The sequence below is a fragment of the Lepidochelys kempii genome, chromosome 8 (genome assembly GCF_965140265.1).
Source record: "Lepidochelys kempii isolate rLepKem1 chromosome 8, rLepKem1.hap2, whole genome shotgun sequence".
NCBI lineage: Eukaryota > Metazoa > Chordata > Testudines > Cheloniidae > Lepidochelys > Lepidochelys kempii.
Window position 1 is genome coordinate 98,192,113 of NC_133263.1, and position 19,559 is coordinate 98,211,671.

The 19,559-nt window shown below is 37.7% G+C and overlaps 1 protein-coding gene across 7 annotated transcripts in view; it reads left to right on the plus strand.

Moving 5' to 3' along the window:
* The window catches only part of EPS15 (epidermal growth factor receptor pathway substrate 15), a 111,268-nt gene extending 93,160 nt beyond the window's left edge, over window positions 1-18,108 (plus strand). For 2 of the 7 annotated variants that reach the window (XM_073357725.1, XM_073357724.1), the window contains 5 exons: window positions 481-550; window positions 4,575-4,651; window positions 6,268-6,430; window positions 11,504-11,682; window positions 15,689-18,108. In XM_073357725.1, coding sequence (XP_073213826.1) covers window positions 481-550; window positions 4,575-4,651; window positions 6,268-6,430; window positions 11,504-11,682; window positions 15,689-15,835 — 636 coding nt within the window. In that variant the 3' untranslated portion in view covers window positions 15,836-18,108. The other 5 variants (XM_073357726.1, XM_073357728.1, XM_073357727.1 and 2 more) reach the window with 5 other exon arrangements.
* Window positions 18,109-19,559: the final 1,451 nt, after the last annotated feature.

Genomic DNA, 19,559 nt, shown 5'->3' on the forward strand with positions numbered 1-19,559 from the left:
AGAGTCATAAATCAGAGTTTTACAAGCAACATGGTCTAGTGGCTAGAGTTCCAGATTGGAGTCAAACTCTTGAGTTCTGTTCTCGAGGAAACATTAGTCAGGTGCTTTTAACAGACAGGAGTGGGAACGAGGAGATCTAGATTCTATTCCCATTTTTTGGCACAAACTTGCTGTATGATCTCTGTCATTTAACCTCTTTACAGATGAATGAACACAGGCAAAATGAAGAACATACATACATATTTTACTGTTAGAATGTTGTGATGCTTAGCCACTTATGCTTTCTCCATAAAGCTGCTATATGAATGTTAACATTTCATCTTACAAAATAAAAATTGACAGTGATAGCATTGATCAACAAACATATTTTGTCCTGAGGTGAAGCTCAATTTTTTGCTAGAGATGGGATTGGGGAATGTTGCTTTCTGCAACTTGAAAAATAATCGAAAATCTTCCTCAAAGGAATTTTCTCATTTTTAGACAGAAACACTGAAGAGCAATGATCCTTTTGCTCCTGGTGGAACAGCTATTCCTGCACCAAATGATCTAGGTAAAGAAGTGAGATTATATACATCCTTTTAATTGTTTTAATTTGTAATCCATTTTATTCTTTCTTAGTTTTCTAGGCTTTAATACTTGATTATGAATTCACAGCAACAGTAAATTATAGACTATTCCTAGCTACATTGTATCTAAAGCTGCTTCTTCAAGTAATTACATAGGTCTATTCCACTGTAGGTGTGTGCATCCCTCCTGCACAGTTGTCAGAGATTTTTCCATCAATGGTACCCCTCAGGGTACCACTGTGCTGAAGTATAAAGGATGGAGCCACGCCCAATGACTCTCAGTTCCTTCCTGCTGCCCATGACTGTTGGAGCTGCTGTCTTTGCATTTGCTAGTCCTATTCTCTTTAGTGTAAATAGCACCTGTTTTGTACATTTAGGTTAGTCCAGTCTCAGATACTGTCCAGTGTGGCCACTGTACAGTCCACCTTTGATGCACTGTGACCTCTGATCAATATGGTGAAATCTACCCTGTCTCCTGTTCAGAGAACAGGATTTAATGGGGCTGTCCTGGATTCTACAAAGGCCAAAGCTTTCCTGCTGGGGTTGAGATTCCAAACAATGTGTGTGTTTGCTTTAGATACAAAGACATGTCCTGTCACTGGAGTACAAAAGTGCCTCAAGCTTCAAGAGTACATGGCAGTGTGCACTTAGGTGTGCAGCATACCAGGCTGCACTTCAAAGAGACAGAGTTGTTCATCTTACTGTATTTACTGGGTGATTCAATTGCCTACTCAGGTCCCATCCTCCTTGGACAGGTGGACAGAACCTTTGAATGTTTGCATGAGGGTCCCCACTGCTTCTCTGCAAGAGACACCCTAGTCATGGATGTGTTAGGCTCTAGACTGGGGAGCTCACTTAAGTTCTTTATAGACACAAGGTCTTTGTTCTGTGCAAGATCTAAAGATCTAGATGTCAGGGAGCTTCAGGCCATCCATTTGGATTTTATGCTTATCTAGGGTCAATGCTCACAGACAACACAGCAGCCATGTTCTATGGAAGCAAACAAGGGAGGGACAGGTTGACGAAATTATGCCAAGAGGCGATTCTGCTTTGGAATTTCTGCATTGCCAGTTCCATCAACTGGAAGCTGTTTACCTTCTAGGGGTTCAGAATGCTCTGGTAGATGACCTAAGCTGGTCATTCACAAGTCACCATGAGTGGTCTCTTCATCCAGATGTAACCAGGTCCATTTTCCAGCTGTGGGGGACTCCCCAAATGGACCTATTTGCAACAAAAGCAAACAAAAAATCATCTTTTTTTGTTCTAGAGTGTGCCACAGCCTGGGTATGTTGACAGATGCCTTCCTGCTACCCTGGTTGAAGGGCCTGCTGTATTCCCTCCCTCCAATTCTGCTCCTGTCCAAAGTCTTGTTCAAAGTCAAACACAGTTATTCTAAGGGAGTGCAGAAGTCATTCTAAATAGTAGAAAGCCTTCAATTTAGGACTGCTTATTTTGCACAACGAAAAAAATTCTCCATTTGTTCCAGACAGAAATGTATTTCCCCGGCTTGGGCTCCTATTCAGCATACAGTGGACTATCTCTTGTTTCCACAACAAGAGGGGTTAGCTGTTAGTTCCATCAGAATCCACCAAGCTGTTATCACATCTTTCCACTCTCCTGTGCATAACCAATCGCTTTTTTCCATTCCAATGTCTATTGGGTTTCTGAAGGATTTGGACAGATTATATCTAGAGGCACATGGCCTAGTCCCCCCGTGGAACTTAAATTTAGCTCTAGCAAATGTGATGGCTCTCTCCCCCTTCCCCCCGCCAAGCTGCTGGCTACCTGTTGTGTTACACCTTTCTATGAAGGTGGCTTTTTTTGGTTGCTATTACCTTGGGCAGGAGAGTGGGGAATTGCTAGCCTTAGTATCAGAAATTCCTTATACAGCCTTTAGAGATAAGGTTTACCTTCGACTTCACATGATCTTGACTTAAGTGGCTTCCAGTTTTCATATTAACCAAACAATTTGTGTACTTTCTTTCCAAAGTCTCATTCAAATAAAAGTAAAGACAAGCTTCATACTCCAGATGTTAGAAAAGCTTTGGCTTTGTACCTTTATTGGACTCTGCCATTTAGGTTTTCCACTCAACTCTTAATAGTGTTTGCAGACAAACTATAGGCCCATCCAGAGTCCTCCCAAAGGATCTCTGCTTGGATTTCCAGCTGTATTTGTTTATGCTACTGATTGGCTTATGTTGCACCGCCAAGTAGAGTGTTGGCCCATTCAACTGGGTCTCAGGCAGCTTCCATAGCCTTTCTGGCACATATGCCCATATTAGACATTTGTAAGGTGGCAAATTGGTCATCAATCCATACTTTCCCTCTCACTATGCTATCTCTCATCCATCCAGAGTGAGTGCCAGATTTGGAAGGGTTGTCCTGCAATCTCTGTTCAAGTCGACTGAGTCCATCTCCAGTTTGAACTGCTTTCTGAGTCACCTATAGTGGAAAGAACATGTGCAATCATGCGAAGAAGGAATGGTTACTAATTTTTTCAGTAACTGTTGCTCTTTTAGATGTGTTGCACATGTCCATTCCACTACGCTCCCTCCTTCCCCTCTCTATCAGAGGGTATCCAGTTGGAAGGAACTGAGGAGGGTTCGGGCAGCTCTGCCCATTATGCCTGTGCACAGTGGTGAAAGGTAGCAGAGCGGTCTCAGAGGGGAAAATCTCCATCAGCTGTGCACAGGGCACACTCACACCAACAGTGGAATGGACATGTGCAACACATCTCTGAGAACAACAGTTACAATAAAAAGTTTAGTAACAGTTTCTTGTCTAAGTGTGCTAGAAGAGGTATAAATGTATGAACTTCCCTTTAAACAGTGTCATCAGCTGCATGTAAATGCACACGGGCTTTGTGAAGACCTTACTCCGTCCTAGCACGTTAACAGCTCAGATATCTCGATCGAAGAGTTTTGGTACTTGGAGCAGTACATTTGCCAAGCAGTACATTTGCCAAGCAGAACACATCTTTTGATGCACTGGTCTATTTTTTTAAGCAATGTGAGGAAATATCTCTGTATTATAATGAGAGAGACTAGAATAAAATAGCTTTGCTTCATCAAATTATTCTAAGCATTGGTGAACACTGATGCTGCTTTGCTTGTCTGTAACTCTCTCTCATATGGGGTTCTTACAGAGGAATATAAAGTATTGTATGCTGTAGGTGTGGGGATCAGCACAAGTACAATATGGAGGAGGAGGATTATTAAAATTATATATATATATATATAAAAATAAAATATGCACACAGGAATGATTTTACATCACTGGTCTGTCCAGTTTAACTGCAGCCAGGTGCACTTTTCTGGGAAGCACATAAGGGAGGGTATTAAAAAGAAATGTTAAATCTTACGCAGCTTTTGAACAGCCACACTTGCCCAGACTGTTTCAAAGCACCTACTTGTGAAAAGGAGACTGTTGAATTAGAGAATCCAAAGGGATAGGGAGATTCAAGGTGAATAATAGTGAGGGGGTTGCATTTTATTCACACAAAAAAGTCACTGGAAGCTTGCTTTTTTAAAAAAATTCTAAACTTACTATCTCTTTTCTGTGTTAAAATATTTTGCTGCAAAATGTACAGGGCTTAGGTTATTGATGCTATAGTTTTGAGTATTTCCATTGATAGACTTGGATTCTGCTTTCTCTGCATAGAAAACTGGAGTATCGCAGTGCTATTTCCTGAAAAAAACTGTCTGTCCAGAGGAATGAGTATTTATTCAATATTGGTAAATAGCATTTGCTATTTTTATGAAAGTACAAATATTTCTACTGAAACAACTCTAGCAATAAAAGCATTCACCTTTTTTAAAAATATTTTATTTGAAATAGTTACAGAAATATTAAATATACTATTTGTGGAGCTTTTTAAATGGTTATACAATTTGGGAAATCCAGTTGGGACTAAACATGGCGCGTGTCTTTCATGTTGTTTTTGTCATTGAAACACAATGTAACATTTGGCTTTTCTGTACTGTTCTGTTTGTTCTCTGCTTATTTTAGCTACAGATCCCTTTTCCTCTCTATTTGGAAACGAGTCATTTGGAAGCAGTTTTGCTGACTTTAGCACACTGTCAAAGGTAATCTGAAATGATTAACGTATGTGGAAAAGGCATAAAATGCTGCAGTAACTGAAACACAAAGAAGATCTAGTGTCTTCAGTTATAGAACTGTTCAACTGGTATTCTGTTTTTACTCTCCAATAAAAATTGACAAAGGTTGATTTTTTCTGAAAGGGGTTCGAACAGTAATGTGCCCTGCAATACTCCTGTGATTAATGCTGTTGGAAACATTTTATTGTAGCAGTTCAAATTGTTGCAACTTTAAAAATAAATTTTTTTTCTATGTTAGAAAACTTCTTTTTTTAACCACATCTCTCCCAGTCTTAGCTCACAGGCTAGTTACCTTCAGCTTGTTTGGTTGTGTAGCTGCCTCAGTTGTTTGCAGTTGTCACATTGATACTAGTCTCACTGATTTTTTTTTTTTTTTTTTAAATTGGTTCTCATACAGACATCCATTTTGGGTATGTCTGCATGGGGGATGGAGGGAAAGCGATGTACATTAAAATGTAAGTGCTAACATGTTTCAAAATCCTAATGTAGACAGCGCAAGCTGTAGTTTTACCATATATTACTGGTTTGCCCAGTCTACATGAAGGATGAAATACTGGCCCATTGAAGTCAGTGCAAGTTTTGCCATTGATCTCAGTTAAGCCAGGATCTCATCCCAGGATTTTAAAATGTATTAGAGATCCTGTTTGTAAAAACACACCTTGTCTTAGTGTAGGCACCACCTTAGTGTCCTACCTCTGGGTCTGAGAAGGAATCTACTAATTGTATGCCCATACTGTATGCGTTAATCACAATGCAAAAAAACCCTCCATGTTGTTCAGACAGTGGAATCTTTGAGGAGATGTCCCTTCATAATGTGCTGTGTATGAGTTCTAACAATGAGTTAGTGGTACATGAGAGGGAGTGGTTGATTAGACAGAGAAGCTGGTGCCAGGATTACCTTTGTAGCTTTTTGTAGTCCGGAGTCATGAGTTCTGTTTCACTCCCATGCACAAAACATTGGCTTCTTATCTTACAGCAGACTTGTTGTATTAACCTGGTATTTTCACCAGTAGTGTATGTTGAGATTATTTCTTCAGATAATAACCTGAGGACACTTCGCTGGTTTTAATGGAATTTTAAGATTCTCTTGTACTTTCATTTTGAGCTGCCACTTGTCTCACTAACTCTTAATCTTCCTTATATTGTGGACTGCTGTGGTAACTGTGGGGAAGTAGATTTATCTTGTAGGCACCTTGCACTGTTTTCTGGCCCCCTTGTCTTCCCTCTCTTTGTACCAAATAATTGAACAAGTCATTTTTATATGGAGCATGCTGTACTATTCTCCATATACTGAGCTCTTCAGAGCAGGGAGTCTCTTTTTTTCTGTTTGTACAGTACTCTGTGAAATGGAGCCTGATTTGGCCTGTTGAGTGTTACCATAATATAAGTAGTTAATAATACTAACCTAGTATTGTGCACCACAGAGAAATTATGACCACATTCCCTGATTTACTTGAATCTTCACTGTTTTCTCTAATTGTGGTAAGTATTGCTTTATGGAAGAAAGGAGGGGGGAGTAGAATTTCACTATACTGAAGAAAATTGTAATATAGCATTCCCCCCACTCCTTTTTTTTTAAATAGGCCAACAATGAAGATCCCTTTATTTCCTCCACATCAGGCTCTGTAAACAATGTGGTCATAACTAAAAACGTATTTGAGGAACCACCAGCGAAAAATGAGGATATTCCTCCTGCTTTGCCCCCCAAGACCGGAACTCCTACAAGACCCTGCCCTCCACCACCTGGTAAAAGCTAATATTTGAGGTTCCAGTAAAGTTTGGTTCACCTGCTTCTATATTGCTAGTTGTGTAATGGTATGAGGGTTGTAAGAAAACATGGTCTGAATTTCTTACTGAACTAGAATAAAAGTACTTAGGAACTGTCAAAATGTGAAAGAATCCTGCCCCTGTACTGCTGACATCTCCTCTGATGTTAAATTCCTCATGGGTTGTAGGTCAACACTTTGTTTCGAGAGAGCAAGGAAATGGAAGAAGGGGGAAAACATAACTTCAGATTTCTACAAGGAAATAGTGTGGCTACAGAGAGCTTTAAGAGGGTGTTGATATATCGCAAATCTTATGAAGTTCTGTATTGAAAGCAAATTACCCACTTTTGTACAAGTACCGTTGAAAGTCCCTAGTTTTCAAAAACGTCTCCTCTTTTGAAGAAATTTTAGAAGTATTTGTCATTATCTCCATTTCACCGTTGGAAAAACTTCATCTCTTTCCATCCAAGTGACTTTTCTAAGGTCATGTAGCATAGTCAATGGGAGAGTTAGTAATACAACCCAAGACTCCTGACTCCTAGTTCTATACCCTAAATACTGGACCATGCTTCTGCCTCCCCCGCACCCCACCACCAAAGGAGCATGGTTAAAGAAGTTACAACCACTGTAACATGGTATCAATTAAATTAAAAAAAAAAAAAATCTACCTTGGTAATAAAATTTTGAAAAGATACTGCTAGGATTAAGTGCAGTAGTAGTGTGTGTGTGTTCCTTTTCCAGCTCCAGTCTTTATTCCACTTGCATTCACTCTTATGTGAACACTACTGCATTATTATGGAGTATTACATTATAAGAGTTTTAAGGTGTTCATGAGAACCATATCATAAAAATTAGGCTGCCAGAAGATAGTATAGACAATAGTAATATAAAAAAATGGAACAGTTGGTTTGCTGCTGCTTTTGGAAAGGGAGGAACAAGCTAAATCTGGCACTATTAACAGTAATTAAAGCTTTTAAACTTTTAGCTCTAATAGTAACATCATTTTGGTGAAATTCAACCCTGCTCTCTCCCTGCCTTGCAAACAATTGGTTAAAGCCCTCACTTCCTCTCCTAGAAACACTAAATTGGCTCAGTGACAGAAGTGACCATATTTCCATGGCTGAAATGATCCCTTTATAGCCTGTAAAGCAGTTTGAGATCCTCTGGATCAAAAGTATTGTTTGAGAAGGACCACTTTTGGGCTATGAAGATGGCCTTAATACTTCCTTTTTCAACACAGACTTATAGTTCCCAAGGTAATTTATCTAGTCGCAACACTTCTTATTAATAAATGGTTTAATAAATAATGGAATCTCCTGGTGATGGATAAACTTATCAGTATTAAAAATTATACCTATGGAAATAGCTGGATAACTATGCAGGGAAAACACACAATTTATATAAATAGTTAAATAACTTTTTCACTGGCTCAGTGTTAAAAGCTGTTCTTTTTGCTTTATTTGATATTAGCTTTATTTTTAATATGCATGTTGTATGTAATTTTTTTGACAATTTAAATATTTTACTATTTTGCTATGTACCTGTGTCTGCTGTACATGTCAGTTCACTTCTTGGCTCCTTGTCCAATTTACATGGGGTCAGAGGTGCCCATGATTCTTCACCACGTCTTCCAGTCCATGGCACAGGTTTTTCTCTTCAGACTTCTCTTGACAGCCTTTCCATCGTATCCTTAGACTTCCATGTCCTTACTTGCTGTCCTCTTCATCCCATGTTTTCTTTCTGCTTGTTCTCTCCCCCATTCTATTACATGTCCAGCCCACCTCAGACATGTGCTCTCTAGGCTATCACTGAGAGTTCCAAGTTCACCTTCCCATTAAATTTTTCTGTGCACACTGTCTACCCTCCACTTGCCTGCCATTCTCCTCAGTATATTATTTCCTACTACCTGTATTATTTCTTGGAGATCCACTCTTTCCAAACTGTAGAGCAGTCAGGGACAAGGGCATACACTTTTCCTTTCAATTTGTTACTTAATTGTCGGTCCCACAGTTCTCCTGCCACCTTCTTCACTGCCACCTGTGCATATTGGGTTGTGTTTTTCAGTTCTCCAGATCTGTCTCTGATGGTACTAAGTGTACCTCCCAAGTATACAGATTCTTTCTTCTGATTCAGCTTTTCTTCTGAGTCTTCAATCAACAACTCTTCCACCTTCCCTCCATGCACCACTTTGGTTTTCTTTGAGTTTACTTTCAAATCATGATACTTTCAAATCAAACACAGATGCCCACTCTAATACCATATTTACCAATTCCTCTGTGCTGTTAGCTAAAAGGGCCAAATCATCAGCATCCATTAGTTTTCTCTGTCTCCCCAGAGGCTCCGTTCTCCTACTAATTAACTCCATAACTAGGATGAAGAGAGGTGGACTCAGCACACTAGATCAATCCCAGTCACTATATCCCATACTAGATTAATCCCGGTCACACACAACTCTCCTAAAATCTATATATTGTTACCACCTTCATTCTTGATACTGCTCTTCTATCATTTCCACTCTGAACACCAACTCCCAGGGAACAAGTCATATGTTCTCTCAAGATCAGTAAATTCTACATAGCAGCTATACCATTCTTTCAGATTTGTCTCATTGCAAATATTGTATCTATAATACTCCTTTCCTCCTAAAGCCATGTTGCTCCTCTCATATATTTTCCTCCACCTTGCATCTCAACCTTGCCTCCAAAACACTGTCTCAAGGATGTTAAGGGGCCGACTTAACAAGGTGAGGCTCCAATAGATGTTTGGATCATATGCATCACCCTTACCCTTCCAAATAGGAAGTCAATCTCACTCTCGAGTCATTTGGTAGCCTAGCTTGATCCCAGCAAATACGTAATGCTTGTCTACACTTACCAGAGGATTGATGTGTGGCGATGGATTCATTGGTGGTCGATTTAGCGGGTCTAATGAAGACCCACTAAATTGACCGCAGATCGCTCTCCCATTGACTCCTGTACTCCACCTGAATGAGAAGCGCAAGAGGTGTCGACTGGAGAGTGTCTCCTGTCAACATAGCCCAGTGTGGACCCCGCAGTAAGTAGATTTAAGGACGTCGACTTCAGCTACGTTATTCATGTACTGAAGTTGCGTAACCTAGATCAAGCTCCTCCCGTAGCATAGACAAGGCCTGAGTCTATGAAGCCACTGTACTCTGGTATTTCCAACTGCTTTGATTTGGTCAACAGTTCTCATCTTCATCAGCTGCTTTATTATTGTCTAATTCAATCCTCCTTCTGCCTCCTCTGTAGAGATCAATACCTTTTGAGGCTTCCCCATAATTGTCAGCAGTGCTTGCACTTGCAACGCGCTCTCCTAATATAACAGCCTTTGGAAATATTTTTTTTCTATATCTTTACCACCTCATTAGGGTTAGTCACCATGCAGTTTCCATCCTTCACATACAAAGATTTCTTCATATCTTGTGTTTCCTTGTTCCTCGTTTTTGCCACCGCAAAAAACAATTTCCTGCCACCTTCCTTCAGCTTTATGTATAATTCCTCTTCAGCCTCCATTCTTGCCTTAGCAACTGCCTTTTTAGCCTCTTTTTTTGCTTGTATCTACTTTAATTACAAAAAATTAATAAAAAGGAGCAACAACATTTGAGGTTGGCTCAGAAGGAAGAAGTGCTTAAAGAAGGCTTTCAGTACATCCTTGTTAAAATTCTCTACTGAACTATGGAGGGAGTGCTGGAGTGATTTCCTTGCATCTGATGAAATTCACTTCTTCTCTGGATACAGATAAATCATACCTATCAGAGAGATACTGGGACTCATGATACTTTAGAAAAGGAATATTTTTGCCTTTGAAATGAGACTTTTGTGTACTCAAAATTCTTGCAAGTATTTATTTCTCTTTGGCACAAATAAGTTTACACAGATGTCATTTGCGGCTGTTTTTCCTGTGTTAATTTAAGAAAACTCAAGGAATTTGCATTTTTAGATAGTGATGTGGGCACCAAAATATTTTTTGGGAGGTAGCCTAGGTACATAACATAAGACAATGTAAACCATTACATATTCCCCAATGAATTTATATAAAACAAGTCAAATAGTTACTATAATGCAGTCCCCTGAGGATTATGGAAGTAAGTGAGACTGACTTGCAGAAATGATTCCCAATAAACTGAATATGAACAAACATATAGATTTAAACCAATCTAAAATGATACTAGTAAACAGGTCAATAGTAAATTCTAAATGGAATAACTAAGTTGGCCCTTGCCTGTGTCAAAAATCAGCTTCAGGACAGAAGGATTCCCCAACTAAAATGCATCGCAGCTGAAAGATTAAAGGTGTTAGACTCACATTGCTACCCCTATTAACTGATTGCATATACAGAAAAGGAAATTTAAAGATGGGATGGATGTTCTTGGAAGACCTGGGTCAGTGTCCTCAAAAATATTGAGAGCTGACTGAGTAAGATGAGAAAAGAACAAGATAGGTGAGACACAGATCTGATTCTGGTATGTTTGCTGCCATTTAGGCAAGAATCAAGAAGACAGGGTTAGCACTTAGCATCTGAATGCTTGTTACCATCATATTGTTTGTGAAAACCTGAGAAGTTGCAGATGGCAGCGAAGTCAAAAGAACATCAGAACTCTGCAGAGCACAGTAAAATGTCTTTTGCCTTGATGTACAAGTAATTAATTTTATCCATAAAATAATAAAAGGAATCTCACTAGAGTTCTATGGATAATTGGTGAGTGGTTGGGGGGACAACACCAAAACTATGCTGGCTATAGGAGGGTGGAAATTGTTTTAACCTTTTTTTAAGGGTTCTTTCTCAGGGTGGTGGCATATAATTAATACATGGACAGTATGCTTAAATCTTGAATCCACTTGTAGGCTATTCCATATCTGATTATGAACTAAATGTCAGACTCAGATCTTTGGCTATTGTAAACTGGCAGAGCTGATTAACATGAGTATAGGATGTGATCCAAGTAGTTCTTGTTTTGTTTGTTTTTTGCTTAGTGTACGCTTTCTGCTATCTTTGTGGTCTCTTGAGTTGACTTAGATTATCTTTGATCCAGGGAAAAGACTTATTAACAAACTGGATTCTTCAGATTCCTTTAAACTGAATGATCCATTTCAGCCATTCCCAGGCTGTGACATTCCCAAAGAACAAGATGATGATCTATTTTGTGACCCATTTGCTCCCAGCAATATTGGTAAAGAGACAGACACCAGCAATTTTGCAAACTTCAGTGCTGTAAGTAGGTTCTTTTATATATTTGTTTCTTGAGGTGAGGCGGCATTTAATAAAACTTACTGGAATGATTCAATCGTAGTAAGATCTTCAGATTTATTTTAAAATTACTAAAACTTGTCCACAAAACTCCATAATCCTTTTTCTTAAGGGCTATAATTAACTTTTAAAAGGCTCAAAATATTTTTAGAGCTGTTACCTACATAAGGTATCTTAATACATGAAGCTTATAATTAAGGCTGGTGTAATCCATTCATTAAGATAAAAATGAAACAATGTAGACTATTGTTGGTATTGTTCAGGTCATACTGATTGCATAACTGTGTTAAGGTTTTCCCTGAAGGTTTCCTGGCTTTTACAAAGTAGTCATCAGATAATTTATGTATATTGCCTAAGTGTTCTAGTTGACATCTATTTAAATATTCACAAGTTTGAATCATATGGCATAATGCTATCATTACACAATTTAAAAATAAAATAAAGGTTCTGTTAACATTTTCTCTTAGCTATCTCGAAAATACTTGGTCACAATCTCAATATTTCACAATAGATAAATATATAAGATTGGTGTTTATAAAAATATAAATTGTATTTGAGTGAGTTTTGAATGGTTTGTAAATTCAAGGCACAAATACAATACAATTAAAAAGTCGCAAGTATTTCTTCATAACCAGGAATCCATTTCACATAAATCCCAAGCATTAAGAGCAAACCTAAAGGTTTGAGCATGCTTCTGTGTATATGAAGTTATTTTTTTTGTGCTTTGCAATTAAGAATTGTGGAAGACTTTCCTTCTTTTCCAGTCAGGTTACTTTTGCTGTCTTCAGTTAGTCCTAGTAAATTGTATACTTAACTTGCGTAAACACTGTTCCAGTTTTTAAATTGACAGGCTGTGGTGATGTTAATTTGGGTTGTGCTGCTGCAGGGCGGATAAAAATCAATTATTTAAAAAAAAATAAAATATTTATATCTGATTTTTTGATAAAAATCAGGTTTTTTCCCCTCAAAAATCTATCTAAAGAGTTTTAATTAAGATACATTATAGCTCAAAAATATCTCATCATGGAATAGGGATTATAAATTCTAATTCTATAGTATGAGACAATATATTCATGTAATGTTTAAGAAAAGTTTTGTAAATGAGTTCCGATAGTTAATAGATTAGGGACCCAATCTTCTGGGGTTCCAGGGGCTTCTGTATAGAATATTTAGGTTAATCTTTCTATCTACCCAATGGGACTCAATGCTCAGTCTAGAAGATACCATCAGAGGTGCTTAGTTTTGCAGTTCTCAAACTGTGGATTTGTGTCTCCAGAGATAAGATGCTTGTTAACAGCAAAAATGTTTTAAAATAAATAAATATATAGAGATGAGAAATAACAGAGCTCAGCCCTATTGTCCCTCTGCAAATTTGTGTACACGGAGTCAATCCCTTACCTCTCTCTAAAAGTGCAAAGTTTCAAAAAGTTCAGTGAATAGAAGATTGTTGGGGCGGAATAGATCTGAACAAGGAGAAGAAGTCTGGAGATAAATGTGAGAATGGAGGGACAGGCAGTAGAAACAAAAGTGAAACTGTTTGAGCAGCATATTCCAGAAGTGTTGAGGTCTTTGAGTGTAGCCTTCATTGATTTGAGATCTACCATACCATTCTCTCACTAGAAGGGAAAACCTATAATGGCAGCAGGCCGTAAAAGGGACTTGGTTTGGGAATAAGAACTATTCAAGAAATATGTTCGTTGATGATGATGATTTAAAGAAAGTCACACCGTGAACTGGTGGAAGTCACTTAAGCACTTGGATACAGAGATTATTGAAGTGCTAATCTCACTTTTAACAGCAGTAGCTTTTTCTGACTGTGTAGAAAGAATATTTTCTTCCTTTGGACTAATTAATTCCAAATTGAGAAATTGTTTGGGACCTGAAAAAGCAGGAAAGCTTGTTTTTCTTTTCCAGATTATGAACAAACAGGAAAATGAAGGTGAAGACGACTGAGTTAGCTGCAGAAGCCAATATTTTAAGTTTCTCATGTTGACCTGGCTGACATAGTCGATTTAATTTTTGTTTTTGTTTTTTAAATATTTCATTAACTATTTTAGTTAAAAACAATTTTAACAAAAACGTGATTTTAAAAAACTTGAATGTTTAACTAAATTTATATGCTTGTTTTGTTAAAATATTATATGTTTGCTGTTGAAGAAAAAAATCCAGAATACATAACGTTGTTGTTGCTTTTAGTTAAATAAAACAATTTAAATGTCTGTCTGGTGATATTCTCCTAATATAGCATGGCAAGAAAATCGTCCAAATATTAATGATTAATCTGTTGAATTGGAGATAGTTCACCTCCCAATGACTTCATAAATATCTGCTTCTATTACCTTTGGTAAATGAAATAACCAAACAATCATTCATTGCCTGATATACCTGTAAAACTAATCTGAAAAGTTTTCAAAATAAATCACTTAAAAATATATAGTATGTACCTTCTAAAAATGAAACCTACATCTATCTCTGAGTTGTGAAGAATATGTATTAAGGTTATAACAACCAACAAGAATGCACTTTTTTATGTAGAAATCCATGATTAAATCAAGTCTTCCTGACTAGTGATTTGAATCATGATTTAAATCCATTTGATTTTAATTAAATCCACCCTGGCTGCTTAGTGTATTCTGTTCATGGCCATGGCAATCTCTAAAATGCTGCTCTTGTTCAAATTATTTCCTAGAAGGGCTAGGATGCAAACTTTCGCAGGGGGAGGCAGAAAAGAGAATGAGGAATGGTTTCCTTTAATTTCTGGGATCTTTTTGAGTATGGGGTACAGAAAGGAATCAAGACATTTCTCAAATTGTGTTCACAAAAATCTCAAGTTTAGAAACAGCAGCTAATAGAGAAATTAGCTTGTTGATTAAAATAGCCATAACACACACACACAAATATTGTGGCTTTATGTAAATGATATTGCATTCTCTGCATGCTAAATAGAAGTGTGTTTGGCATTAATTCTTGTACTGTATTTAAGATATTTACTTCCTGTTCCTATCCGCAGGACCAGCTCTAGGCACCAGCAAAGCAAGCATGTGCTTGGGGCGGCACAATTCCAGGGGCGGCGTTCCGGCCACCTCTTTTTTGGTTTGGGCAGTTGCGCTCTTAGAGCTTGGGGAGGCAAATTCTTTGCTTGGGGTGGCAAAAAACCTAGAGCCGGCCCTGCCTATTCGGGATCATGACATCACACTACTGTGATATTAGAGCATCTCACTTCATGTTCTGTTTGCATGCATACATACATGTGCATACACCTTTATCTTGTACGCTAGTCCCCTTTTTCATTTCAGGCCAGGTTAGCAGCTGCAGAAGCATTTGGCTAGTACTGTACTCCTCTGCAGAAGCATTTTTTGATGACACTATCTGCTCAGTTCATTCTGCAGTCACTGCCACTGAGAAAAATATCTTTAAAAGAGCACCACACTGTTAAATGAGGGTAAAGCTTGCTGTCCCACAGTGCCAGATGTATCCTGCAGTATCGAGGGACTACCAATTTGTTCGCATCTGATTCAAATTATATAACATTTATTGTATAAAAATAGTTTGCAGTGATTGCCACAGTAGCATTGTTCGTTCTGTCCAAATTTAGGACTTGGTTTTGTTCAGTAGGGTTGCTCATGTGCTTAAAGTTAAGCATGTGCTTGAGTACTTTGCATAGGTCAGTGTGTTCAGCAAATTGCCAGATTGTACCTTTAAACTAGTATTAATTGGTGGTAATTGAACAGGTGGTATTTTTCATCAAACAGTTAATCTTCAGGACTGTGTTAGTGCAATTCTTATTTAAACTACAAATGAAATTGTACCAGGTTACTCTTAAAACACATTTTTCAGCACAGAGGCAAATTCTAAAACTACAATAAATCCATATCATATTTTGGAACAATGCCCTCAAATTCTGAGAGACTTGAATCGTGCAGTTACATTCTGAGTAAGTCCAGATATGTTTATCTTTTTAAAATTGCAGTATCCTACTGAAGAAGACATGATTGAATGGGCTAAGAGGGAAAGTGAGAGAGAAGAAAAAGAGAGACTTGCAAGATTAAAACAACAAGAGCAAGAAGACTTGGAGCTGGCTATTGCACTCAGTAAATCTGAAATATCAGAAGCATGAAGATTAGAATAACCGTGTCTTATGTCAACTGTTTTGTCCCTTTTCCTGAATACTTAACCTATTTAAAATGTTAATCAGAAGCCACCTATGAACAGGGAAGTACAAAAGGTTTTAAATTCCTGCAAGTGCGATTGAATATTCACCTTTCTATTTTTGTCCCATTCTGATTTGTAAGGTTCCTAAATTTCTTTTTTAAGCTTAGCAGACAACTAATAGAGTGCTGCTCCCATGTGAATTCTCCTTGAGCTTTTAGCCTGTGTTATTTTTATTCTGTAAACCCAGGACACCAAAGTGTCTTTATGTAATACAGAAAGATAAGGCAGACTTCATCTCCTTAAAGAAACTGGTTGTCATTCTGGTGATGCGTGAAGATACCTTCATGAACACTTGTAATTCTGTAAGACTGAAGTTCAGAGACAAGCAGATATTGTCTCAATCAAGTTCCTTGGTGAAAGGGGCACAGTACTGAAGATAAAGGTGAATGCGTGCATTTCTATATTTTGTACCCTTTGTGTACAGGGCTGAGTCATTTATAAAAAGAAATGTTAACAAAAAACATTTTAGGTTCTGTACAGATTGTGTGCTGTCTCATAAAGAAGCTTGAGCCTTTTACTATATATTAGTGTATAAAAGGTGTGTGGACATTTCTGCTGAATTCCATCTTTAGTTATTTTTGGATTTGAATAATCCACTCATTTTAGCATTTATCCTCTCCCAGAAGACATGTTTCAGGAAAGTAAAGCACATTTCCTACCTGTAAATAAATCCGTTTATAATGCAGGCAATGAGACTATGGTTTAAGTATAATCTATCAGCAACTATGATTGAGCAGAAGATGAAAATGGCAATTACTCTGCCTCACTGACCCCTTCCCACCAGGGTGTTACAGTTATTTGAAACCTTTTGTACTTTTTCAGAGCAGACTTTAGTAATGCTGGAACTGTAGAGTGCTTTATTTTATATGTATACATATGTATTTTCTTTTTAATGAAGGTTCTACTGCTGGACTTGAAATTTAATTGATAATATTCAGCGTGCAAGTGGGAAAGATTGTGTATCTTATTGAAACCTTAATTGCTTTTTTGCATGGTCATGAGATTGGCAGACAGATCTCACATTCTGGGTGGGTTTTTGTTGTAACATAGAATAACTAAATGGATAATTCACATGAATTTACTGCTGGTCAAAATGTCTCAAATTCTGGAAGCCCCACTGCTAATTGAGCCAATATACAACGAAACTGGCAATTTGACAAGGTTGAATTTGAGGTAGGATAGAGAAGAGAGTAGGATGCATAAAGGCATAGTTTAACTTTATACAACAGTCTTTTTCTTTACATGTAATTTATTGAATGCCAACTGATAGTTGCACCTTATTAAAAAAAAACCTGATTTATAATTCTTTATGGTCACTGAGTCAAAGTAGGTTGATAAAATGTTAATGAAAGTAACTTATTGCCTGTTGTGTAAATGTAATCCATTCTGCAGAATGTCAGATTCATTTAAGTCATTCCCAATGATGCTTCTTTCACTCTATACACGTACAGCTTGACTGCAGCAGCATACAATCCATTTTCTTTCTTGCACTTTTTAATTTGGTGTATTTCTCCCTGAGACTAGAAGTGTTTCAAGACAAAAAAAACTTGTGTGAAGCAAGGGATGACTCATTAGCCACACTTTGAGTTTGTTTAAAGAGTTCCAGTTAGCTAGGGTTGCTGCTGCAAAAGCTTTAGAAGAGGGCAGTTTTCATTCTTTCAGGAAAATGGGTGACTTGACTTGGACAACTTTTCTTTTGCACTGGGAAATGAGCATTTGAAACACCCGCTCAAAAAAGTATCTTAAAGAAACCTCATGCAAGTATTAAATATCCATATTTATCTGTACGACCTTTGTAATAAGTGTACACTAATCTTGCATATTGTATGCTTAACTGGACTACACAGATTCTTATCTTTTGTTAAAAATGTATACTCAGTGGACCAATACAATATTATGTGTATATATTATATATATTCATGCTTTCCTGTGTGGAATTTAAAGTTTTGAGTCACTTGATGTTACATTTCATGTTACTGACTCTGACTACAGTACCTTTATTTGAAGATTACCAATAAACCACTGCTGTGAGCTAAATGGCATTACTTGTGAAGTTTAACTAGCTTTTTAAAACTTGGCCATATGGGGTTAGCCTCTATTTATAGACTTTTCTTTTGTTTAAAAATTCTAACAGTAGCCTGTAATTATGAAGAAATAAAGTTTAAATACATAAGTAAATTGTCTCTGTCTCTTCAAAATGATGGCAATGAACAGTACAATCCGTTGTAGACAGAATATAAACTGTTCAGATCTATTGTGTGAAAGGAAAGTTTGAACATTTTGACCAAAGGTTCAAACTTCGGCACCTAAAGTTAGTCTCCTAAATCTGTTTAGGCACCTAAATAGAAGCAACCTGGCATTTCAAAGCTGCAGTACACCACCTATTGAGCTCCAGTGCAGGTTGAGATTGATCAGCACCTCAAAGTCCACGCCACTTCTATTTTTCTGAGGTGCTAACCAAGCCCAGCCACCATGGAACTCAATAGGAGCTGCAGGTGTTCAGCAGCTTAGAAGCACCCTGATTTTCAATTAGGTGTCTAAACCTATTTTAGGTGACCAAGCTTGAACATTCACCTGCTAAATGTTGTAACCTGTATCTGAGACCCACTGAAAGTGGAATATATAGACCAGCAGAATCATAATCAGACTTTTGTTTTTGACCCAGTTCTGTTTTGGTTTTTTTAGTTATTTACTGTCAAATGGTTAAAGAATTGTTGAAACAACTCCACTGATAACCTTTTTTTGTTGGTGGCAGAACTCTGAAAATAAATATGATACAAGTAAACATCCCAGATGCCAGTGAAAGTCACAAAGGTCCTTGGACTAAAAAAATCTGGAGAGAGGATTTTGCTTTATCTCTTTGAATTGGACTCATGACAGTTTCTATCACGAAAATGATCCGGAGTACCATACAATGAGCCAGGCTCAGTTAACATGCCTAGGAAAGACCTTACAAAATGAGTTGCAGCAAGGCTGAACATTCCTTTCCCATTCTTAGTCTCTAGTTTCTGGAAGACTAAGTGGTTTTCTACTGACCGTAATACATAGATACAAAGAGAGGTATTGCAAGTTGTATGTGGCTTTTAAGGTAAATGCGAAAATATCTTCCTTGACATAGAAAATGACAGTCTGCCTGAGTGCATCTCCTAAAGATTTGACAAACGGATGATAAATCTGGTGGCTCAGTGGAGATGGCTAAGTGGAGAAAGGAAAAGGAAGAAGACGTGTCATCTTATTTGCATGGATCTGCCAAACTGAGGATATCAAAACATACAAGGACCTTGGAGAATTTTTGTGTCATGTTTTTAACTTCCATTAATATGGATGAAGTGTCTGGTTTTCTGTTCCTACTCTGTACTGTACTCAAAGGCAAGAAGGCATGTCTGCAATGTGGATTCTATCTAAAGTTCTCACTTAGTCCAGCTCCATCTAGCTGTTGGAAGAAGTCTGCAGCACACCAATCAAGAAAGGAGCAGTCTAGAGTAAGTTGCCCATGCTTATACTGTTTATTTAGAGATTTGCTCCAACCCTTTTGCTCCAATAGGGCTGGAGGTAGAGATCAAAGTCCAAGACTATTTGCCCCCAAAGCTTAATGAATCATAGAGTATCAGGGTTGGAAGAGTCCTCAG